The sequence below is a fragment of the Phocoena sinus genome, chromosome 8 (genome assembly GCF_008692025.1).
Source record: "Phocoena sinus isolate mPhoSin1 chromosome 8, mPhoSin1.pri, whole genome shotgun sequence".
Lineage (NCBI taxonomy): Eukaryota > Metazoa > Chordata > Mammalia > Artiodactyla > Phocoenidae > Phocoena > Phocoena sinus.
This window is the reverse complement of record NC_045770.1, coordinates 61,316,727-61,336,439: the sequence shown is the minus strand read 5'-3', so window position 1 is coordinate 61,336,439 and position 19,713 is coordinate 61,316,727. Positions and strand designations below refer to the sequence as shown.

The 19,713-nt window shown below is 48.6% G+C and overlaps 2 protein-coding genes across 6 annotated transcripts in view; one reads left to right on the top strand and one right to left on the bottom strand.

Annotated features, from left to right (window-relative positions):
• Positions 1-6,693: 6,693 nt before the first annotated feature.
• CNGA4 (cyclic nucleotide gated channel subunit alpha 4) lies at positions 6,694-12,047 on the bottom strand. Its single transcript, XM_032639478.1, is given in 6 exon segments — positions 6,694-7,880; positions 9,602-9,756; positions 9,758-9,949; positions 10,723-11,368; positions 11,642-11,748; positions 11,949-12,047. Coding segments are annotated over 6 exon segments (1,656 nt in total). The 5' UTR covers positions 11,993-12,047; the 3' UTR covers positions 6,694-7,368.
• Positions 9,812-19,713, top strand: part of FAM160A2 (family with sequence similarity 160 member A2) — a 27,645-nt gene continuing 17,743 nt past the window's right edge. For 4 of the 5 annotated variants that reach the window (XM_032639475.1, XM_032639477.1, XM_032639469.1 and 1 more), the window contains exon 1: positions 16,257-16,387. The gene's annotated coding sequence lies outside the window, so the exon portion shown is untranslated. Of the gene's footprint in view, positions 10,986-16,256; positions 16,388-19,713 lie in introns of those variants that run through there. The other variant, XM_032639472.1, reaches the window with a different exon arrangement.

Below are 19,713 nucleotides of genomic sequence, written 5' to 3'. Positions count from 1 at the left end.
CATTTGGAGAGAATGGGATTGCTTAGGGCCAGGAAACAGGGGAATTTTAGATGAGAGCAAGGAGGGAAATGCAAAGTCAATGCCAGAGGACAGAGACGTGGACCCTTGTTTCGGAACAAGTCAGAAACCTAAGAGGTCAAGGAAGCAAGTGCATGAGGTCCTGAAGTAGGGCCAGGTTCAGTCCTCAGGGAAGCTGCCTTTCTGACTCAGGCCTTGACCTGTCAATGTTGTCAATTTTTTGGTTTTTGGTGCCTCTGTGTGTGTGTGTGTGTGTCTTGCGGGGGGTGCTGGCCCACCTCGCTCGACTTTTGTGGCTTAGAACAATCTACCTTTGCCTTGGGGAAGTCTCAGTCACCCACGCTACTGCCCAAGGTGGGCACATGATCCTTCTTTCAATATTCCGTATCACAGTTGAGATAAGAGGGGAATGTTTAAACAACATGTCAGTAAATGTGCAAGGGAAAGAACGAAAGACAGGAGCACATAGTGCCGAATGCACAGCCACATAACCTGCTTTATAAGGTAGGACCTATTTCCAGCTAGCTTGCAGGTCCACAGAACATCAGCACTTTCCTTGGGAAACCCAGTGCTCACACACGGTGGTGTGAGGGTCATGAACACGCTCTGTCTCCACACCCCTGGCCTGGACACACATGCAGCTGGGATCCAGTATTAGGAGGGGAACCAGTCATTTAGTCCTTGGGGTGCCAGCTTGCCCACTGGCTCAGCCCCTCCCGCTGTGGCTGATCAGGTTGCCTCTTCCCCTCCCCGTTCAAGGCCTTCTTTTCTGGGCATTTCTGTGATGTGCAGATATTCTTCTGTGCTGAGCTCCTGCCCACGCACTCCCTGCCCACGCAGAAGCCCCTTCTCTTGGCATAATTCAACAAAGAGGGAATGGGCTGAGAAGACACACCACCTGGAGCCAGAGCAGGCAGAGATGTTGGCCAGAGGAAAGAAACCAGGGGCAGGAGCAGCCCTCCAGAGGCTGGCCTTATGCTGGGGAGAGCAGAGCATACACTGGGGGCTGGCTCCCGCTGGAGGGTTACATTTGGCTTCAGATGTGGCTCTCACAGGTAGACCAAGACAGGCCTGCATCCCCCAGGTCAGGGCCTCACTTGAGGACTAAAATGGCCATAGGAAGGCTCACCCAGGAAGTCAGATGGATAGAGGGCTTCCGGGAATACATTTGAGCCTCTGGGGCCCTGTGAAACCTACTGGTGAAGGGCAAGGCTGAGGGCAAAAGGCCAAGGTACCGAAACCGGAAAGGCAATGCCAGACACGGAGAGGGCCCATGCATTCTGTGTGAAAAGCACAGGAGTTTTCAGGCTCCCGGGTAGGGGAGTCTTGAATGATCCCAGTCATTCCATAAGTGTAGATCCCACCGGGTGCCTTGGGCTCTGATTTGGCACAGCTAATGTCTCTCAGCATCACCACTACTGCATTTTAGTTTTTGTTAAAGCATCTGAATAAGTTTTTTCATAACCCAGTCGAGACCCCGATTCTGTCTCTAAGATTCCATTTCTCCCTGGGGAATTCTCCCAGCTTTACAGGGCAATGCAATCCTAATGCCTGGGAGGGAGCTGGAAGGAAGGGAGGAAAGGAGAGCCCTGCGCCCTCTGCTGGCCAGGCCTGGCATTGCCAGCACAGCCCCAAGGCCCAGGGCCAAGCAGGGGGGTACAACCCGGCTCCTCAGGGTCCTCAAAGGCATAATAAACTGCTAGAGGGATAGGAGTAATGGTCATAGCTATTATTCATTATTAAGCATTTGCTATCTGTCAGACACTGGTAGACAGTTTACATTTCTTATCTCATTTACATTTTAATTCCCCAAGTACTGCTTTCAACAACCTTGAACGATTTTGTAGGAGGTGAAGAGTCCCCCAGCCAGTAAGCAATGTTTCAGAACTAAAATCTGACTCTGACTGGCCTACAAGCACATGATTGGCTCCAAACTCTTTCTTACCTGTTGTGCTTTTAGGCCAGCCTAATACCTGACCTGACTTGGGCCATGCCCTGATCCCAGCTCCAGTCCAGTTTGACCATCCATTTCTGATCCAAGCGTCAAGTCAAACCCTAGCTTCAGCCCCAAGCTAGAATCCACCAACCTTGCCTCCTGTTCCTGGCTCCTAGTGTCTGCGCCAGATCTTCCCCGGGGCTGGATGGCCTGTCTCGCTATGAATAGGATTTCCTCCCAAGCTTGATACTTTATTTCCATCTCTCTTTGGGGCTAGCAGCCAAACTGTCAGAAAGGAAAAGGTGAAGTACAAGGGCCAAAGAAGCTTCTGTGGGGGGAATAGCTAACTGGGAACACTGAGGAGGAGTGTACATCTCAAATCTTAGCCAGGCCAAGGTGTCCTGAGGTTAGTGATCCAAGGAGGGAAGTGGGTGAGGCCCTAGATCTTGCAGGAGGGAAAAGAGGTAAGCCAGAAGCAGCTGGGCTCTCAGCAGGAGGGCCCTTGAACAGTTCTGACACCCCTGTAGGAATCTGGCGGTGACTCCCCAACACCTGCCCTCCTCCCACAGCTGCATGTGTGCGGGCAGAGAGCTGGAATTGGCAGCTCTTCTCCAGAGCAGTGGGTGGTCCCTTGTCTTTGGCAGTAGCCCTGAGATCACACTTCAGCACACTGGGCAGGCTTGCTGGTGATTCACAGGTTCTGCTCTGCACCACTGGCTCCTTCTCCTCTAGTTACTACTTGTTATCACCTTCACAGCTTGCAACAGTCATTCTCAAGAAAAGAAGGAGCTTGCCTGGCCTTGACCTCAAGCTGAGGTAGTCCCTTTACTTATCTCCCTAAAAGAAACAGTAAGACAGACCTCGGTTTCTTTCCATGTGACTTAGGGGCCCTGAGATACTGGGCAAGTTATCTAATCTCCCAGAGCCTTGGTTTCCTCATTTCAAAATGGGGAAATAAGAACATCTTTTTCATAGTTGTAAAGATTAATTGAGACAATGCACTTAGCCCAGGACCTGGCATAAAACAGCTTTACAATAAATCATATGTAATATTTTTAGTTGCTCCATGGGCTTGTTTCCTGATTTGGAAAAATGAGCATAAAATCATCTAAATTTCCTAATATTGCTAATTTAAATTTCCAAATGAGATAATTTATATAGAGCAGTTATAAGTTATTCCATAACAGTGTGTTAAAAAATTGGACATTTCCTTGATTCTCTAAATCAGACAATTCTCATCTAAGTGTTTAACCACCTACCTTACAGAAGATTTAATCTCACTTGTGTTTTGTGACTTTCTTTCCATTCTCTCTTCCTCCAAATTTAGGGTCTTATAAAAGTCTCTGGGGGTTTTATCTCGGACAGAATAGCTGCAGAGGGGGAGGGCCTCTGTCAGTCCGACCATGTTGGTTATGAAGGTATGCACCTCGCTCAAGCCTGTGCTCCCCCTGAGGGTGCTGCTGAGGCTCCAGTGTGAGCTGGGGCAAGGTGATCTTTCTCCACTTTCCAAAGACTCAATTCTTAGTGTTCCCTATTCTGGGCCTGCGGTGAAAGTAGGGTCCAGGCTGCTTTCCTTCCCAGAAACCCTGTGATAGGTAGAATTTTTACTTCCATTGTCTTTGCCCTCTGGTGTTACTTCTCCAGAACTGTGAGATAATAAATGGGTGTTGTTTAAAGCTCTTAAATTTAAGGGCAATATGTTACAGCAGCATAAGAAAACTAATAAAATGCTGAAGAATCCCATTCCTTTTCTTAGTCTTGGGGAATCTCCTTCCTCAGAAGTCCATAAGCTTCCGCTTCCTCAATTCTCAGTCCTCGCAGACAATCGGGCACAATTCACCCCTAGGTGAATTTTTTGTGAAAACCTCGGAGCTCTGATTTTCACAAACAAAAGCTAGGGCAGAGAGTTTCTGAAAATTTATATATGCTTTTAACTTTTTATTTTAAATTGGAGTATAGTAGATTAACAATGCTGTATTCGTTTCAGGTGTACAGGAAAGTGATTCAGTTATACATATTCATGTATCTATTCTTTTTCAAATTCTTTTCCCATTTTGGAAATTTCTATTTTTGATGCTGCAATTCAAAAAGCTTTAAGTCAAGGGGATACGGAGATTTAGGTACTTTCTTATGATGAGAGGAGGGATAAAATGAACAAAACCCAAATGAATATCTCAGTGAAGTTTCTTGCCACATATATAAGTACTGAGCCTAGCAATTGACACACAGTAAATAATATTCTTTGGGCTAAAAGATTATTTTTGTTGTTGTTTTGTTGTTGTGATTCCAGGAACTTAAAATTGTGTTCGCTTCTGCCCATCCTGACTCAACTCTATGCAGCTTGATCCCAAGTTGTCAAAACACTGTCTTCCACACGGAAGTCACTCCACAACTAGAGGACCCCAACACTGTCTTGCTGATATTCAAGATGTCTTGTGGTGTGGTGGCTCTACCGGGAGGAATTTGATCCCCTCATCCTGGAAAAGCAGAGGCAGAGCAAGATGCACAGCTGACTCCAGAAGAATTTTGTTTCTGCATCCAAGATAGGCAAGATGGCCAGTTATTACCCTCCTTGTGCTGTAGACCAGGATTCTATGGGGTGGCAGGGCCACCTGTTCTAAGAGAGCCTTCTCTTGGGACAGGTGTGCACCTCATCAATGAAAAGCTTATTCTCAGCACCCCAAATCCATCAGGAACCACTAAAAAGGCCTTCATTACATACCCACCCATTCTATGTCAACATGATTTGAAGGTAGAGATGGTAGGAAAACCTCTTGAGAAATTGACACTCATCTTCCTCCAATGTTGGGCCTTTACCTGCTTTGACTCCCATCTCTTTGGTTGCCAAATATATATTTAGGTACCTACCATATGCCAGGCACAGTTTTGGCTCTGAGGATACAGTGATAATCAAGACAGACAGTGACAATCTGATGGATCTCATAATTTGTGAGGAGGCTATCAAAAAATAACCACACATTTTAAAATGACTTAATGTGGGGCTTCCCTGGTGGCGCAGTGGTTGAGAGTCTGCCTGCCGATGCAGGGGATGCGGGTTCGTGCCCCGGTCCGGGAGGATCCCACGTGCCGCGGAGCGGCTGGGCCCGTGATCCATGGCCGCTGGGCCTACGCGTGCGGAGCCTGTGCTCTGCAGCGGGAGGGGCCACAGCGGTGAGAGGCCCGTGTCCCGCAAAAAAAAAAAAAAAAAAAAAATTTAATGTGCAATGACCCTCATAATCTCTCTTGACACCCTGGCTCCAGCCACAGCCTCAGTTTCTATGGCTGTTTGAAAAAGTTGTGTTTCAGGTCCTTCATATCTGAGTCCTGCATCATATTTAAAAGGTTGATCAGCTTAGAGGGCCCCAACAGCTCTGGGGAATGTCTCCATGACAACACATTAGCAGGTGCTCCCTACACATCCTGCCCTCACAGCACTGGGGGCCCTACCCTACATTCTTTTGTACTACATGTAATAATCATTCTTGATATTTTGTAACTGATGATTCAACATCTTGAGATCATGAGAAAATTAATGACCAAAGTTGTTTGCATCTCCCCTGTGATCTGACTTTCATGGATGCTTGAAAATCATATTGCAAACACTTCAACCACAAGACCCCAAACTGTGTTTCGCTTCCTACCTAATAGGGGATGTCCCCACCTAAAAACTTGCTACCAGTATAGAAATAAAGGCTCTTTTACCCATGTTTTCTTCTTGTTGCTTCCGCCTCCTGACCAACGCTGGTGCTTCCCCATGTGGCCCTGCATGGCACAGTGTGCCCCCTCCTGTTGAGGACTCTAAGTAATAAATTCTTCTTTCAATGGCATTGATCTCTGATTGTGTCGCCACTCATCAGTGTACTTATAAATTTATCAGTTTGATATTGATAAATTAAATTCCAGGCACATTTTAAAATACCACCTGGCACAACCCACACCCAAAGACTTGCCAGGCCCTGGAGGAGCTAGAGTTGTGGCAAGGGTGAACCTGATTCAGAGATGACACCTGACTCTGCTCCACAGACCCTATAACACCTCTTCCGCCCCAAACCTGCAGACCTTCTTCTAAGTATGTAAAAGTTTCTCCAAAACTCCCCAAACACTCATCTCCTGTTGTCCCCAGTCATGATATCCCACTCCACCTACCACCTAGCCTCTATTCTCCACCCTATATCTTGGAATGTATAGAGGAGGAGGACTGGGTTTCTGACAGGACAAAGGCCAGCTCTGAGAACCAGCATGGTAGGACAGGGCCAGCTGTGTAGTCCTGGGAACTACTCTCCCCTTGGAATCAGTCCCGAGAGCAAGGTAGCCCTGCCTCAGGTTCCAGGGCTGAACCAAAGGAAGGAAAAAGGAGCAGAGGTATTTCCTCTGGCTTACTAAGCTAGATCAAACCCTTCAGAGCTCATGAGGTTGAGGACACAAACTCTGCTGTGAGATGCAATGGTCAGTGTGTATATGTGAATGTGTCTATGAAAACATGTGCACACTTACAGCAGTGTGATGCATAAGCCTGCTTTGCCTTGGCTCAGTGCTTCTTTTTTTTGCGCTACGCGGGCCTCCCACTGTTGTGGCCTCTCCCGTTGCGGAGCACAGGCACCGGACGCACAGGCTCAGCGGCCATGGCTCACGGGCCTAGCCGCTCCGCGGCATGTGGGATCTTCCCAGACCAGGGCACGAACCCACGTCCCCTGCATGGGCAGGCGGACTCTCAACCACTGCGCCACCAGGGAAGCCCGGCTTAGTGCTTCTTGATTCATCAGGTACTCCCGCCTCTTTGAATCCAGCCCACCAACTCTACACAGCCTGTGCCCCTTGCCCCTGTAACCGAGAATTCAGACAGAATTCATCCTGGACCACATTGGCTTTGCTTTTTCCCATCAGCCCCATAAACGCTTAGTGAGGAAGTAGATATTTATTGAAGTGCTACTTGCAGGGTACACTTGTGAACCTCCCATATGGAGGGGCATTTAAAAGATATCTTGGAACAAGAGGGTTATGGGAGTACTTTTGTGTGTTCACAAGTGTGTGCAAACCTGTGGAAGGCATGTGTGTGTACTGATGTGTGATTCTCAGTATATGTGTGTTTATGAGGCGTGTGACTGAATGTGCATATATGATGTGGGTATAAGACGTATCTATGTGAGAAAGCATGTGTGCTCTGAGAAGGGGAACTCCAGAGCATTTTATATGGATTTCACAGTCTCACGGCCAGTGTGGATATATGCAAATAGGTGTGTGTGCGTGTGTGTGTGTGTGTGTGTGTGTGTGTGTGTGTGTGTGTGTGCTGCGTGAGCAGGGGATACATGTGTGTTATACTCCTGCATCTCTAGGTGGCGCATCTACCTACCCAATTCACTCCCATCTCTGTAACCTAGCAGACTGGATGGCAGAGTTTCTGCAGGCAGGCATTCCTACAACTCTGGATTCAATTGGTGGTGGGGGTCTGGGGAATGGCCATGGGGTCCCTCTGGGCTTGGGGGTCCCTCCTGGCCAGCTCTGCCCTCTCCATCCTTGGACGTTCCCTCCCCAGGTTCGCCCTCAGCGTCGGCCTCGGCCAGGTCCTCAGGCATTGGCCACTCCTGAGTCTGCCACTCCAGCCGCTCGATGCGATAGGCGATCTTGAGCGCACTGGACTCCAGCTCAGCCAGGAGTCGTGCGAACTTGGTCTGCAGATCATCGAGTTGCTGGTCGAGGCCTCGCAGCTGGGCCTCCGTGGCCTCCTGTAGGGCGGTCCCAGCTGCCTCGGCATTTACGTCCAACTTGTTCATTTTGAGCAGGATCTCACGGCCCTTTTCCTCCATGACGGCCTGGGCCTGTGGATACTTGCTCAGCACTTCCTGCAGGTCCTCCTTGCTCAGGTAGAACAGATCCGAATAACCTAGACTCTTGATGTTGGCTGTACGGCGGTTCCCAGACATCTTCCCTGTGGCCACGGGCAGACACGTGGGAGGTTAGTCAGGGTGGGCGTGAGGGGGTGAGGGGGCATCTCCCTCTGGAGCCAGGACCCCCACTTCCACATCTGTGCTTCCGAGCCTCTCTTCGTGCCTCATTAATTCTCTCATCCAGTAGAGTACTGGGTAGGGACTGGGCCCTGTGCTGGTTGGGTATCAGTGACCTGCCTCCAAGAGTTCACAGTCTAGAGGACTTAGACATTTCAGGGGATAGTTATGTAACAGTATAGCCAATGCAGCGTAGATGTGCATCTGGTACTGTGGGAAGACAGGCAAAGAGCCCCTGACAAGCTGTAAGGCAGAGAATTTAGGGAAGCCTGGAGGAACTGATGCCTGGACTGAGTAGGAGGTAACTAGGGGAGGGGGTGGGGAGGGCAGCTAGGCGAGCAGAGGGATGGACTTAGGAAAGAGTCAGGTGGTTACAGAATACAGTAAGCAGTCCAGGGAGGCTGAAGTTCAGGGTGTGAGGAGAGATGGAGAGAGCCAGGTCATGCTGGCCTCGTAGCCCTGGCAAGGAGTCCAGACCTTGTGTTGAGGACAGTGAGAAACTATTGAAATATTTTAAGCAGGAGAACTGTATGGTGTCATTTGCATTTTAGAAAGACATTGGTGGGTGGTGGGTGGGAAGACAGGTTCGTCTGAATGCTGCAACGTCTCAGAGGTAGAAGGACCTTAGAAGGGGCAAAGGAACTACCGTTTGTTGAACTCTTGCTATGTGCCAGGCATTGCACTGGGTGCCTCACTCATAGCTCATTTAATCCTCCCAAATAACTCTTTGGGTTTTTAATATCATCCCTCTTGGGTAGGTGAGGAAACTGAGGCCTAAAAGAGGGAAGTGACTTGTCCAAAGTCAGGTAAACAGTGGCCAACTACATACAAGATGTGGGTCTTGAGGGGGTCCTTGGAGGAAGATGTGAGGCATTTAGGACATCCCTCTGGAGAGTGGGATCCCCAGACTGAGAGCACATCCAGTGCTTTCACGCCCTTTTCAGTCTTTCCCATCTCCTGTGGCCTCAATGTCTTTACCTGTGATTAGGTATAACAACTCCTACTGCACAGGCTGATAGGAGGAACAAATGAGCCAGTGTGCAGTACCTGGCCTGGACTGGAGCTGATGCAGTAAATAGGAATTCCTTCCTTCTACCTTCCTTTCCACTTGGCTATGAGATATTTGTTTCTTGTACTATTCCCAGGAGTGTACACTTATTACCTGTGTGACCTTGGACAAGTTCCCCAAACTCTCCGTGCTCTGATTTCCTTACCTTTAAAATGGGGATAATAGTACCTACTTTATAGAGCTGCTGTGAGAATTTGATGCGTTGGTACATGTGGAGAACTTTGAACAAGGCATGTAGTAAGCAGGCAATAAATATTAACCATTATTATTATTATTATTGATGGTAATTATCTCTGCACTTTCCACTAATCTGTTGGTGCCTTGGGTGGCTATCCACAGAGCAGGTCTACTCTCTCTTCCAAGGACCCACCCTGCTCATTGACCTTGGCACAGCCTCTTCTCAGGGAACAGACCCTCCTTGTCCTGCTTCTCTCTTGAGCCCTCTAGTGGCTCAGGCAAGGGCCAGGTGTCCTTAATCTGTAGGCTCTGAAGTACCACCTGGTCTCAGCATGGGGTTCTGCAGTCCCCATTCCCCTCCCCTAGCCCTGTCTCTGGAACGAATGATGGCGTGCCCACCTTTGATGTTGATGATGCTCATCTCCCCAAAGTAGAGCCCTGCACCAAGCACAGCATACAGAGTGACACCATCATCGGCTACCACAGCCAGCTGACCCTCTCGGATGATGTACATCTCTCGGCCAATGTCCCCCTTGCGGCAGACATATTCTGAGTGAGTAGGTCTGGGGCTGCAGCTTCAGCACCAGCTCCTCCAGCAGGCTGGCCTCACAGTTCTGGAAGATCTGCACCCGGCTCAGAGTAGGCAGGTATACAGACACGGCCACTTCTGCCCGCAACCGCTCAGGCAAGTGCTGTAAGATGGCTACCTCATTGGTCATCTTCTTGTTGATCTGCAGGTGCTGGTACCTGGGGGCAAGGTACATCATCAGTCCTCACCAGCCCACTACATGCCTCCCTCTACGTCTTCCATCAGGGCTCTCAGCTCACCCTCAGCCAAGAACCCAACCACACCAAGTTCTCACAGGGGTCATGGGAATACTTGACAGTTGGTTGATAAACATCTTTAATGCACTACCTGCTGGTCAGAGATATGTTTTGACAGCTTCTCCCTCACCCAGGGCCTGGAAGCCTCCACCAGTGAACAGTGACTAGGATACCCTTTAGCTCTTGTCAGGATCTACTCACCCACCATTCAGCGATGTCTTGTACCATATCATCGATATCTACTTCAGTCACCAAGCCCCATCTTCTTTAGCGATCCTCTGCTCTAGGTCCCCAACTTGGTGACACTTCCCCTTGTTCAGCCTACAGTATGGACTCCATGACATAGTCAACCGTCTTGTTGTTGGCCATCCCCTGAGGAGTATTGCTTTTCCCTCTTACCTCTTCCAGGACCTGAGTCCTACCAGGTGGTGGCAGTTCCCATTCCCTGGGTTCTGGGTTATCCTTCCTTGTGTACGAATTCCTCTCCCTGTCAATCTTTTACCCAACCCCTCGCCCTAAGTCCATATCCAATTAGTGGAGGAAATCCTTTTCCAAGTCCCACCCAGTGAACCCTCCAATGAGCCACATCCTGAATGCCCTGCCTGACCCACCAGGCAATAAGAACCCAGCCACCTTCCTCAGATTCTATCCAGTACACCTCTCCCTGTCCTGGTCTGGAACCCCAGCATCCTCACCAGTCAATGACTCGCCGCTGCCGCCTGCGGTTGACGTGACGCAGCTTCACGTATTTCTTCACCAGGGCGTGGTCTGGGTAGAAGGCTGCATCTGCAGTGTTCATGTTGTAGATGACAGAGCTCATGCTACCCATGATGGTGGCGAAACCCATGACGGCCAGTAGGAAGTCTCCCACCATGAAGAGGTACTCCTCCTCCCGGTCTGGCAGCGGTGTATCGCCCACGGTGGTCAGGATCAGCGTGGAGAAGTAAAAGCTATAGAGGTACTGGCGCCGCAGCTGCTCAAAGCCAGGCTGCGCGGGGTCGGGGTACACCCAGGCGTCAGTCCCGAAGTCCAGGTACCGGGACAGGGCAAAGTATAGGCAGCTGTTCCAATGGATGACAGCAAAAACGTAAAGCATCAGCTTGGCGACGCGGAAGGCATTCGGGTGAACTGTGTGGGTCTCCATGCGGTCAAAGGCCTCAAAGAGGCAGGGCACCCGCAGAAAGCGGTTCAGCCTCAGTGTGGGTGTGTGCGGAGCCAGACTCACATAGGCCACTCCCGTGGGTAACAGGGAAGCCAGGTCCAAGAAGAAGCTCCAGGTGCGAACGTAGCGACTCGAGATCCTACCCTTGTCCACCACCAGTATGCCTTGTTCCAAGAATCCTGGTGGGGGTAGTGGGGGCCGCCGTGGGTGGTGTCAGATATAGGGTGGAGTTAGGGCATCTGCCTGCTCCAGAAACGAGGTTGAGGGTGGGCAGGCTAGGGCAGGCCAGGGAGACAGTTACCAGGGACAGGGTGGGGGTCGGCTTAACCCTGCTCCAGGGTTTCTGGGGTGAGCCCAGGGATACCGTCAGGGAGGGGGTCACTTTCTTTTTACTAAGAGGCTCTCTTTAGGAAGGGAACATGGAAAAAAAGTCAGTACTGAGACTCACTGACCAGTGTGGAAGCGCACCACGATATCCAGTAGGTAGAGCAGGTCACTCGTGCAGTCCAGTACTAACCAGGCCACCAGATAATAGCGCTGCAAGTCGGGGAAGCAGGCTCTGCATGGCAGGGACAGAAAGGACTGGCTTAAGGGCGCCCTCTGTGTGTTAGGTGTTCTCCCGCAGCCGCTGAGCATTAAGCGCTGGGCTCTCCTATAGACGCCGCCCCTACACCAGCCCCGTGCAAGGGACCCGTCCCTCTCCTGGGCCTCACTCTTTAGCCCTGGTCTCTGCTTAAGGCCTTTCCCATAGCGCCAAACCTGCACACGACGATGATGAGGTTATACATTACTGGGAAGACCATAGTGTTCAGCCACCAGTAGTAGTAATCCCCACATGGGTCCAGGACAGGCAGCAACTTCCTGTGGGCAAGAGGGGAAGCTGTGCTTCACTTATTCACCGTTCAGTGCTGCGGTTGTGACCGGAAGCAGCAAAGAAGGATCAGGCTCCATCTGGTGAGGCAGACAGATCTTACACAGGGGACCAGGATCTCTCACCTGGCCTTGGGTGGGGCAGAACTGCTGGACTCTGTCGTCTTCACTTTGCTGTCCTGGCTCATGGTTCTGTGGCCTGGTCCCTGGGTGTAAGATACCCAGGGCCTCTGCCTGCAGGTGGCTTCAGGAGGTGGGGGTAGTGCCAAGCTGCCCTTGGTCTCCAGGTGCGATTCCTCCGTCTTTGGCTTCTAAAGCTCTTAGCAACACAACCAGGGCCAGCCGCTACTGAAGGAATGGAGGCAGTGTGGCTCCAGCGCTCCGCCCCCTCTCCTAGGGCCTGGGCTTACACCTGCCCAACTAAACATCTCTAATGGGGTCCCTGGAGATGGTGGAGGTTCATGCCTCAGACGTTAAGGCTACGCCTCGTCTCCCTCCGCCTTCCTCAAAGTTGAACTACACAGGGGCCCTCTAGTCAGGACACCTGTGTGTCAGTGTAGGCTCAGAAATTCATTCTGTTTTACCCTGTGCACGTTCCCTGCTTGCATCTCATTTTTTATTCATTGAACAACTATTCACTGAATGGCTCATTTGTGTCAGGTGCTGAACTAGTCTCCAGGGACAAAGAATGCCTGTCACATCAGATATGAGCTCTGTTTCCATTACCTGCACCCTATCCTTCCTGCTGGATGAGTGTGATGGGGGCCATCCTGTGGCATTTTTGCCTTCATTCCCTTCTTGTTACCTCTCATGCCTGATCTCACCCGTTATTTCATGTGCTTTCTAGATCCTCAACCTCTTTCAGTTTTCCCTTTCTGTGAACATGCTTAAACCTCCCATACCAGAACAAACAAAAAAATCCTGGAAATTCTCCCTCAACTTGATGTCCCTTTCACTACTAGCATCTTTCTCAGTCAACAAGTCATAACCAGAACACCTGCTATGTGCCAGGCCAATATTGTGCTAAGTATTGGGGATAAAAGATGAATGAAGCACATTCCTTGCCCTCCAGAAACTCACAGCCTGATATGGGGGAAGAGTCAGGTAGATAGGCAATTACACATCAGTCTGATGGGTACTCTGTTAGGTGGGTACACAGAGGGTTATTACAGTACATAGAAAGGGTCCTAATTGAGACTGGGTTCTGTAGGATGAATAGGAGTTAGTCAAGTATAAGATGGAAGAGTGAAGAGTACTCAGGCAGAATGTATAGAGTATGCAAAGGCATAGAGATTTCAAAAAGCATGGGTGACTGGGAGAACATCACTTGGTTTTTGTAGTGAACCTGAGAGGCTAGTGGTAAAAGATGAGGCTGAATGGTGGACAGAGGACAGCTCAGGGAGAGCTTTGTCAGTCATGTTATACAGCTAGGATTTTATCTAAAGGCAATGAAGAACTCATGAAATGTTTTGCACAGTTAAGCGATATGGCTAGATTTGTGTTTTCAGAGAGTTTCTTGGAAGGAACATCTATAGTTTCCAACATTTTATTTTATTTTTTTGAAATCCTCTTTTCCCATGGCTTCTATTGATACCATAATGTCTTGGTTTTCTGCTTATTTCTTCTCAGTCTCTTTCATAAGCCCCTGTGTCCACCCTTCCTGTTTTGGTGTTTCTCTGGACTCTGTCCTAGGCCTTCCTCTCTTTGCATCCTCCCAACTCTCTCTGGTCAATCTTGGCCACCCACAGGATCTCCTTTTGCATCTAATGTCTCCCGAGAACTCTCTTTGAGCTCCAGACCTACCTATACCACTAATTGCTGTCTGGATGTCCCCACTCGGACATTCCACAGTCACCTTCAGCCCATTGGCTCCATAATTGAGCTCATTATCTTCCCCCATCTGCTCTTTCTCTTATAATCCCTAGCTCTGGCTTATCAGCCAAAATACCTAGCACCAGTATTTATTATTATTACTATTGTATAACATTGTGGCAGTTTTCAAAAATAGTCACAAATTCTTTGATGCTCCTTCCTTGTGGCTGTTCAGTCAATGGAGTATAGCAGGAGTGATGTTGTGTGACTTCTGAGACCAGATCATAAAAGTCCATGCAGCTTCCTTCTGGTTTTCTTTGAACACTCACTGTCTGGAAGCTCCCTCTCAGGATGCTCCCTCTTGGAACCTAGCTGCCACGCTGTGAGAAGCGCAAGCCACAGGAGGAGGCAGGTGTCTGTACTTTGGTTGACAGTCCCAGCTCAAGCATCAGACATGTGAGTGAAGAAGCCTCCAGATGATTCCAGCCACCAGCCTCAAGTCACCCGCCACACGTTTGAAATTTCTAGTTGAGGTTCCCCAGATATCAGGGAATAGAGACAAGCCATTCCTGCCATGTCTTGTTCAAATTCCCAGAATCTGTGAGCAAAAAAAATGGCCATTTTTTTACACTATTAAGCTTGGGATGGTTTGTTACACAGCATAGTAACCAGAACATACATAGAGAAAAGTACATATTTCCTAAGTACACAGCTTGATGAATTTCAGAAGGTGAACACAGTCATGAACCAGCACTCACATCAAGAGCCCCACTCTGTCCTCTTCCAGTCAACGCTTTTCCAAGGGTTATCACTGTCCTGGCTCTCAATCCTGTAGTTTAGTTTTGCCTGTGTTTGACTTCTATAAACTAAGCATCAGTTTTTAATCCTTCCTCTTATTTTCCTTACATATTCATCCAGTCATCAAGCCCTGGTGACCTAATAACCACGTATCCATTTCTCTACATCCTTACTATTCTAATTTGGGCCTTATCAATCTGATCATAAAATTCTTTATACTTCTCTATTATCCCAAGGATAAAAATCTAAACACATTAACACGGTCTGCAAAGCTCTCTGATACCTGACCTCTGTTTGTGTCTTCAGCCTCATCTCACAGTGTTTCCTCTGCACATTTCCTAGGCTCCAGACAAGCTGTACTGATTATGGTTTTCAGAGTACCTCCCACATGTTGTGCATTCTTTCTCACCTTGTTATGTGCTGATCTTTTGGGCTGAAACTTCCATTTCTTTTTCTTTTTAAATACATTTCCTTTTGAACTAATTTTAGGCTTACAGAAAAGTTGCAAAAATAGTATAAAAGTCCTTGTAAACTCCTTACCCATGTTCCCTTGTTATCATCTTATATAACTAGAGCACAGTGATCAAAACCGGGGAATTAACATCGATACAATACTTGCAACTAAACTGCAGACCTTATCTGAAACTTCCATTTCTCAGTCTTACTCTTGCTTGGTTCTCAAGACTGCTCAAACATCACCTCCTCCTGGATGGCTTCCCTAGGCCCCTTCGCTCTTCTTTCCCCTCATCTTCTAAACACACATAACACGCTAAGTGCTGCTCCATGATGGCAATTACACTACGTTGCAATTGTCTACCAATAAGGGCTGAGGTCCTGGAGGGCTGAGACTGGTTTTAATTGATCTGGAATCCTGCCTGACAAAGAGGACCTTACTCCATGTTCCTTGGGTTGACTGAAAACGATAGTGCCCAAGGGATCACAAGGCAGCAGGTGTTGGCGAGCCAACGAGGGGCGGTCATTGCCCGGGTACTATCCAAGCCGTTCGTGCAGATGGTGCAAAAAAGGAACTAGACCTCTCGCTGTCAGCCCTCTCTAGGGCTCTGCTTTTCCACAGGCCCCGCCCACCTACCGACTCCTCCCCTCAGGCCTACCCTCTTGTTATCTCCTCCCCTTCCACGCCCCCTCTTCCACGGTCAGCACAGCCAAGATCCGTGATCCCGCCCCTATCACGTTAGCCTCACTTTCAGCCGGATCTCTGTCCTAAGCCCCGCCCCCCGGTCTTTCCCTGCCTCTTTAAGTCGCGTCGCTCTTTAGGTCCCTCCTTCTGCCCTCCGGTTCGACCTTTCTTCCTCAGGCTCCGCCCCCGCCCCGCGGGCCTCCGCCTCCCCAGAGGTCTTCCCCTATGACACGCCAGAGTCCTTCAGAAGGGCGGGGTTTTCAGTGCGAGGGGGCGGAACCTGAGGGAAGAGGCGGTACTCCTTGCTTGGAATGCCGTCGGCGACCCCGCCCCTGCGCTCTGCCGTTGCCAGGAAACAAGCATCAACGCTCTGGCTTTGGCCGGGCCCAGCCAATGAGCTGGCACGCCGCTGCCCAGCGGTGCGTCGCTGGGCGGTTACGTGTGGTGCGCGGGGGCGCGGGTTGCGTGTGGCGCGGGGCGGGGCGCGGCTGGTGCGCCTGAGGAGCGATGGCGGCCTCAACTCACCTAGCACCGCGGTGGCGATCGGGCCTGCTCAGGGTCGGAGTTCTGTGACTGAACAGTAAGTGAGGGCCGGAGGGCGTGTGAGAGGGGAAGAGGGGCTGGGGAATGACGGCACTGGGTTTGGTGACTGTCCTGGTTGTGAGGGGACAGGGTGAGGGGCTGGCATGTGGTGAGGGGCCAGGTGTGAGTGTCTAAGGTAGGGGAGCAGGGCAAGAGCCTCGGGGTGAGTGGGCAAGTAAGGAGCTGGGTTGTATGAGGGGCCGGGATGCCTTCTGAGGGGCCAAGTGGAAGGGACTTGTGAACACGATTTACTGAGGAGCTGGGGCTCCTGTGGGCAGGCGTGAGGGACAGCCCTGGGACCAGAGTGAGGGGCTGAGGCCTGTGCGGGGAGGGGGAATGGACAGGGCGAAGGCGGGAGCACGCGGGCTGGTGGTGAATCGGGAGGGAGTTGAGAGTAGGGCATGGGGGAAGGAATGAGGGTTGTGAGACTTGGATAAAGGTGAGAGGTCGGTTCTGAGTGGAGTGTTCTGCCCAGTGAGAGCAGTAGTTTTAGACTGAGTAGGACAGCTTGGGTGGAAGTGTTGTGCTCTTGGCTCTTCTGCTGCCTGGGCTCTACATATTTTGGAGGATCAAAAATGATAAGCGTCGTGGGCAGTAGTAACAATGATAATGGAAATCATTTTTTAGGCTTACTCTTCAACAGAGTCATCATTGGAATCCCTCGTTCCCTCAAGTTTCTCCTTGGGACTGCAGACTTGAAGATGGTCCCTCTCATGGAGATTTTTTGGCTATGACCGCCTATGTTTGTTGTCATTCCACCTGCTTCTGGGCAACCTTACTCCACTGCTGCTCCTTACCTGTGCTGAGCTGTGGGGCTTTGACCGTTGCCATCTGTATTGGACTAACCACTTACAGCTGCTAATTCTACTTTCACGGAAATCATATGGTTTGTTACATACAACGCTGTATTTCGACTCCCAAACAGGATGGCTTTGCTTTCATTTTCTTACAGTTAAATTAAAAAAAAAAAAAAAAAAAGAGAACTTATGTACAATAAACTACTCATATTTAAAATGCACATGTTTGATGAGTTCTGACATACGTTTACATCTGTGAAACCATCACCACTTTCAAGATACTGAACATTTCTCCCACCCCCAAAAGTTTTCTCCTGTCCCTTTGCAGTTCATTCCTCGCTCCACGACGTGTTATTGGGTTCACTTTATTAGCATTTTACAGGTCCCCTTTTCCCTGCCAACCCATATGCACATGGAAATTTTGAATGTTCTAGAAAGCTGGGTTGGCCCTCAGATAATGGCTCCTTTCACACCACTAAAATTTCCTCTCTATTGACAGTCTGCCACAGAGCAGATACCTCCCCCAGCCTCAGGAAGAGGTAGACATCCCCTATCCCGACCATTCTTTGGGAATTAGGGGCAGCCCAAGTCCCCATTCTGTTCTAGAGTCTGAGCCTCAGAACCAGCTGTTCTGTCCTATGGTATGTTTTCATTGCTTCTCTCTGGAGGCTGAACAGGTTTTCATGCTGGTGGAACCCTTGGCAATCTGCCCAGATGGTCAGAACCTTATAGAACTTACATGTGTAATGAAAGAGGTTAGAACAATGATTCCTGAACACTGGGCCAAGGACAGTGCCGGTCCATGATAAAGTTTTTTATCTATTCAAGGTGGAAGGAGAGAAAGGCAACATATGGAACATGAGTTTTCCATAAAGATAAATTTATTCTTAAATTATCTTTCCTATTCTTTTGGTATTAAAGTGCTCTCTCACTGGTAAAGTAATGGTGCCAGTGGATGATGGGTTTTAAAAAACGGATCTATTTGCCAAAATAAAAAGTAACAATCCTATTTAAAAATTTTTAAAATCTATTTCTACTGGCTCATGAAATCCAGGAAATTAGGGTGATGATAGTGTGCCTGCTGAATTATGTTGAGGAAGCATCCATTTATACAGTAGAATTACTGTCTGACATCTAAATTGCATTCATGCATTACACAGCGATGTCAGATTTTACTGGAATTACATAGATTCCTTGTGAAGTATGCAAGGGCAGGAATTCTTATTTTATAGATGGAGAATCAAATCGAAGAGCCAGAGACCACATAGTGATAAAGTGGCAAAGCTGGACCCAAAATTTGGTCTCAAGAGAGTGACAGTGACTTGGGAAAAAAAAGTTTGTAACAGAGAGTGAAGGTGATGTGGAGTAAAAAGCATGTGATATACAGGAAGGGTTGTGATGACATGGAGGACGTTATCCTGGCAAAAAAGTCTTTTCTATGATTTGTAATTGTTCTGTTTCCAAAAGAGGTTAAAGAGACTTTGAGGGTGACGTGGGTTTGAAGTTTTTGTTTAATAATGTGACAAAAACATAGGAACAGGTGTACATAATACCTGGATCACATTGTGATAGTGATAGGTGAGTCAAGTCACATGTCCGATGGTTCTTAGGGACTGTCCAAATTCTTGGCTGATCTGGAGAAAGCACTAGGTTTCATAAGCTTCCTGTTTGCTATACTGAATTCTTTGTTGAATAGTAGTGCGTTAAGTATAATGGATTTTGCTTTATGATATATATAGCTGAGTGGTAGATCTGAGGAGATGAAACGTAGATGTAGATGATGATGTAGAGATAGAAACGTGCTTGGGGTGCTGTGTGTAACCATCTATTCCATATCTGCTATGTGCCAGGCACTCTTATAAGTGCTGGGAGGACAAATTCATTCATTTGTATAGTAATTCATTTATTCATTCAGCAAATACTTTAGCATATAGTCTGCCCTTGTGATGCTCACATTTTATGAGATAACAAGATAGATAAGATGTGGTCCTGTGAAGTCTCAAGGAATTTTCAATCTGGTTGGGAGAGATGGACACGTGAAAAGATAATTTCAGTTGAGAGAGAGAATGTGAAATATGAAAGTATATCATAATGAGGTGATTACTTGTCTGTATCTAGTCTCAGTCTCTCTCTATGTTCCAGTCATATTTACTCAGTGATCTATGGTATATCTCCACAGGTATCGCAGTTAACGTGTCCAAAACAGAACTCATTGTCTTTGCTTTGAAAGTCTGCTTTTGTACCGTGTGTCATATCGCAATCCAGGCAAGGACTTCAGTGTCATCTTCCATCTTTCTGCTCCTTCACCCCCTGTATGTAGTCAGTCACGAAAATCTTAATACATTTCCCTTTATATTATCTGTTTTCTTCATCTCCACAGCTACATCTTCACAGTTAAGGCTTTAGTTTACTACCTCCTCATCTCTCATCTGGATGTTTTTCCCCAGACAGTCTCCTGCCTTCAGACTTGCTCTTTTCTCATCCATCCCTGGAATGGTCTTTCTAAAAATGCAAATTTGATCATGGA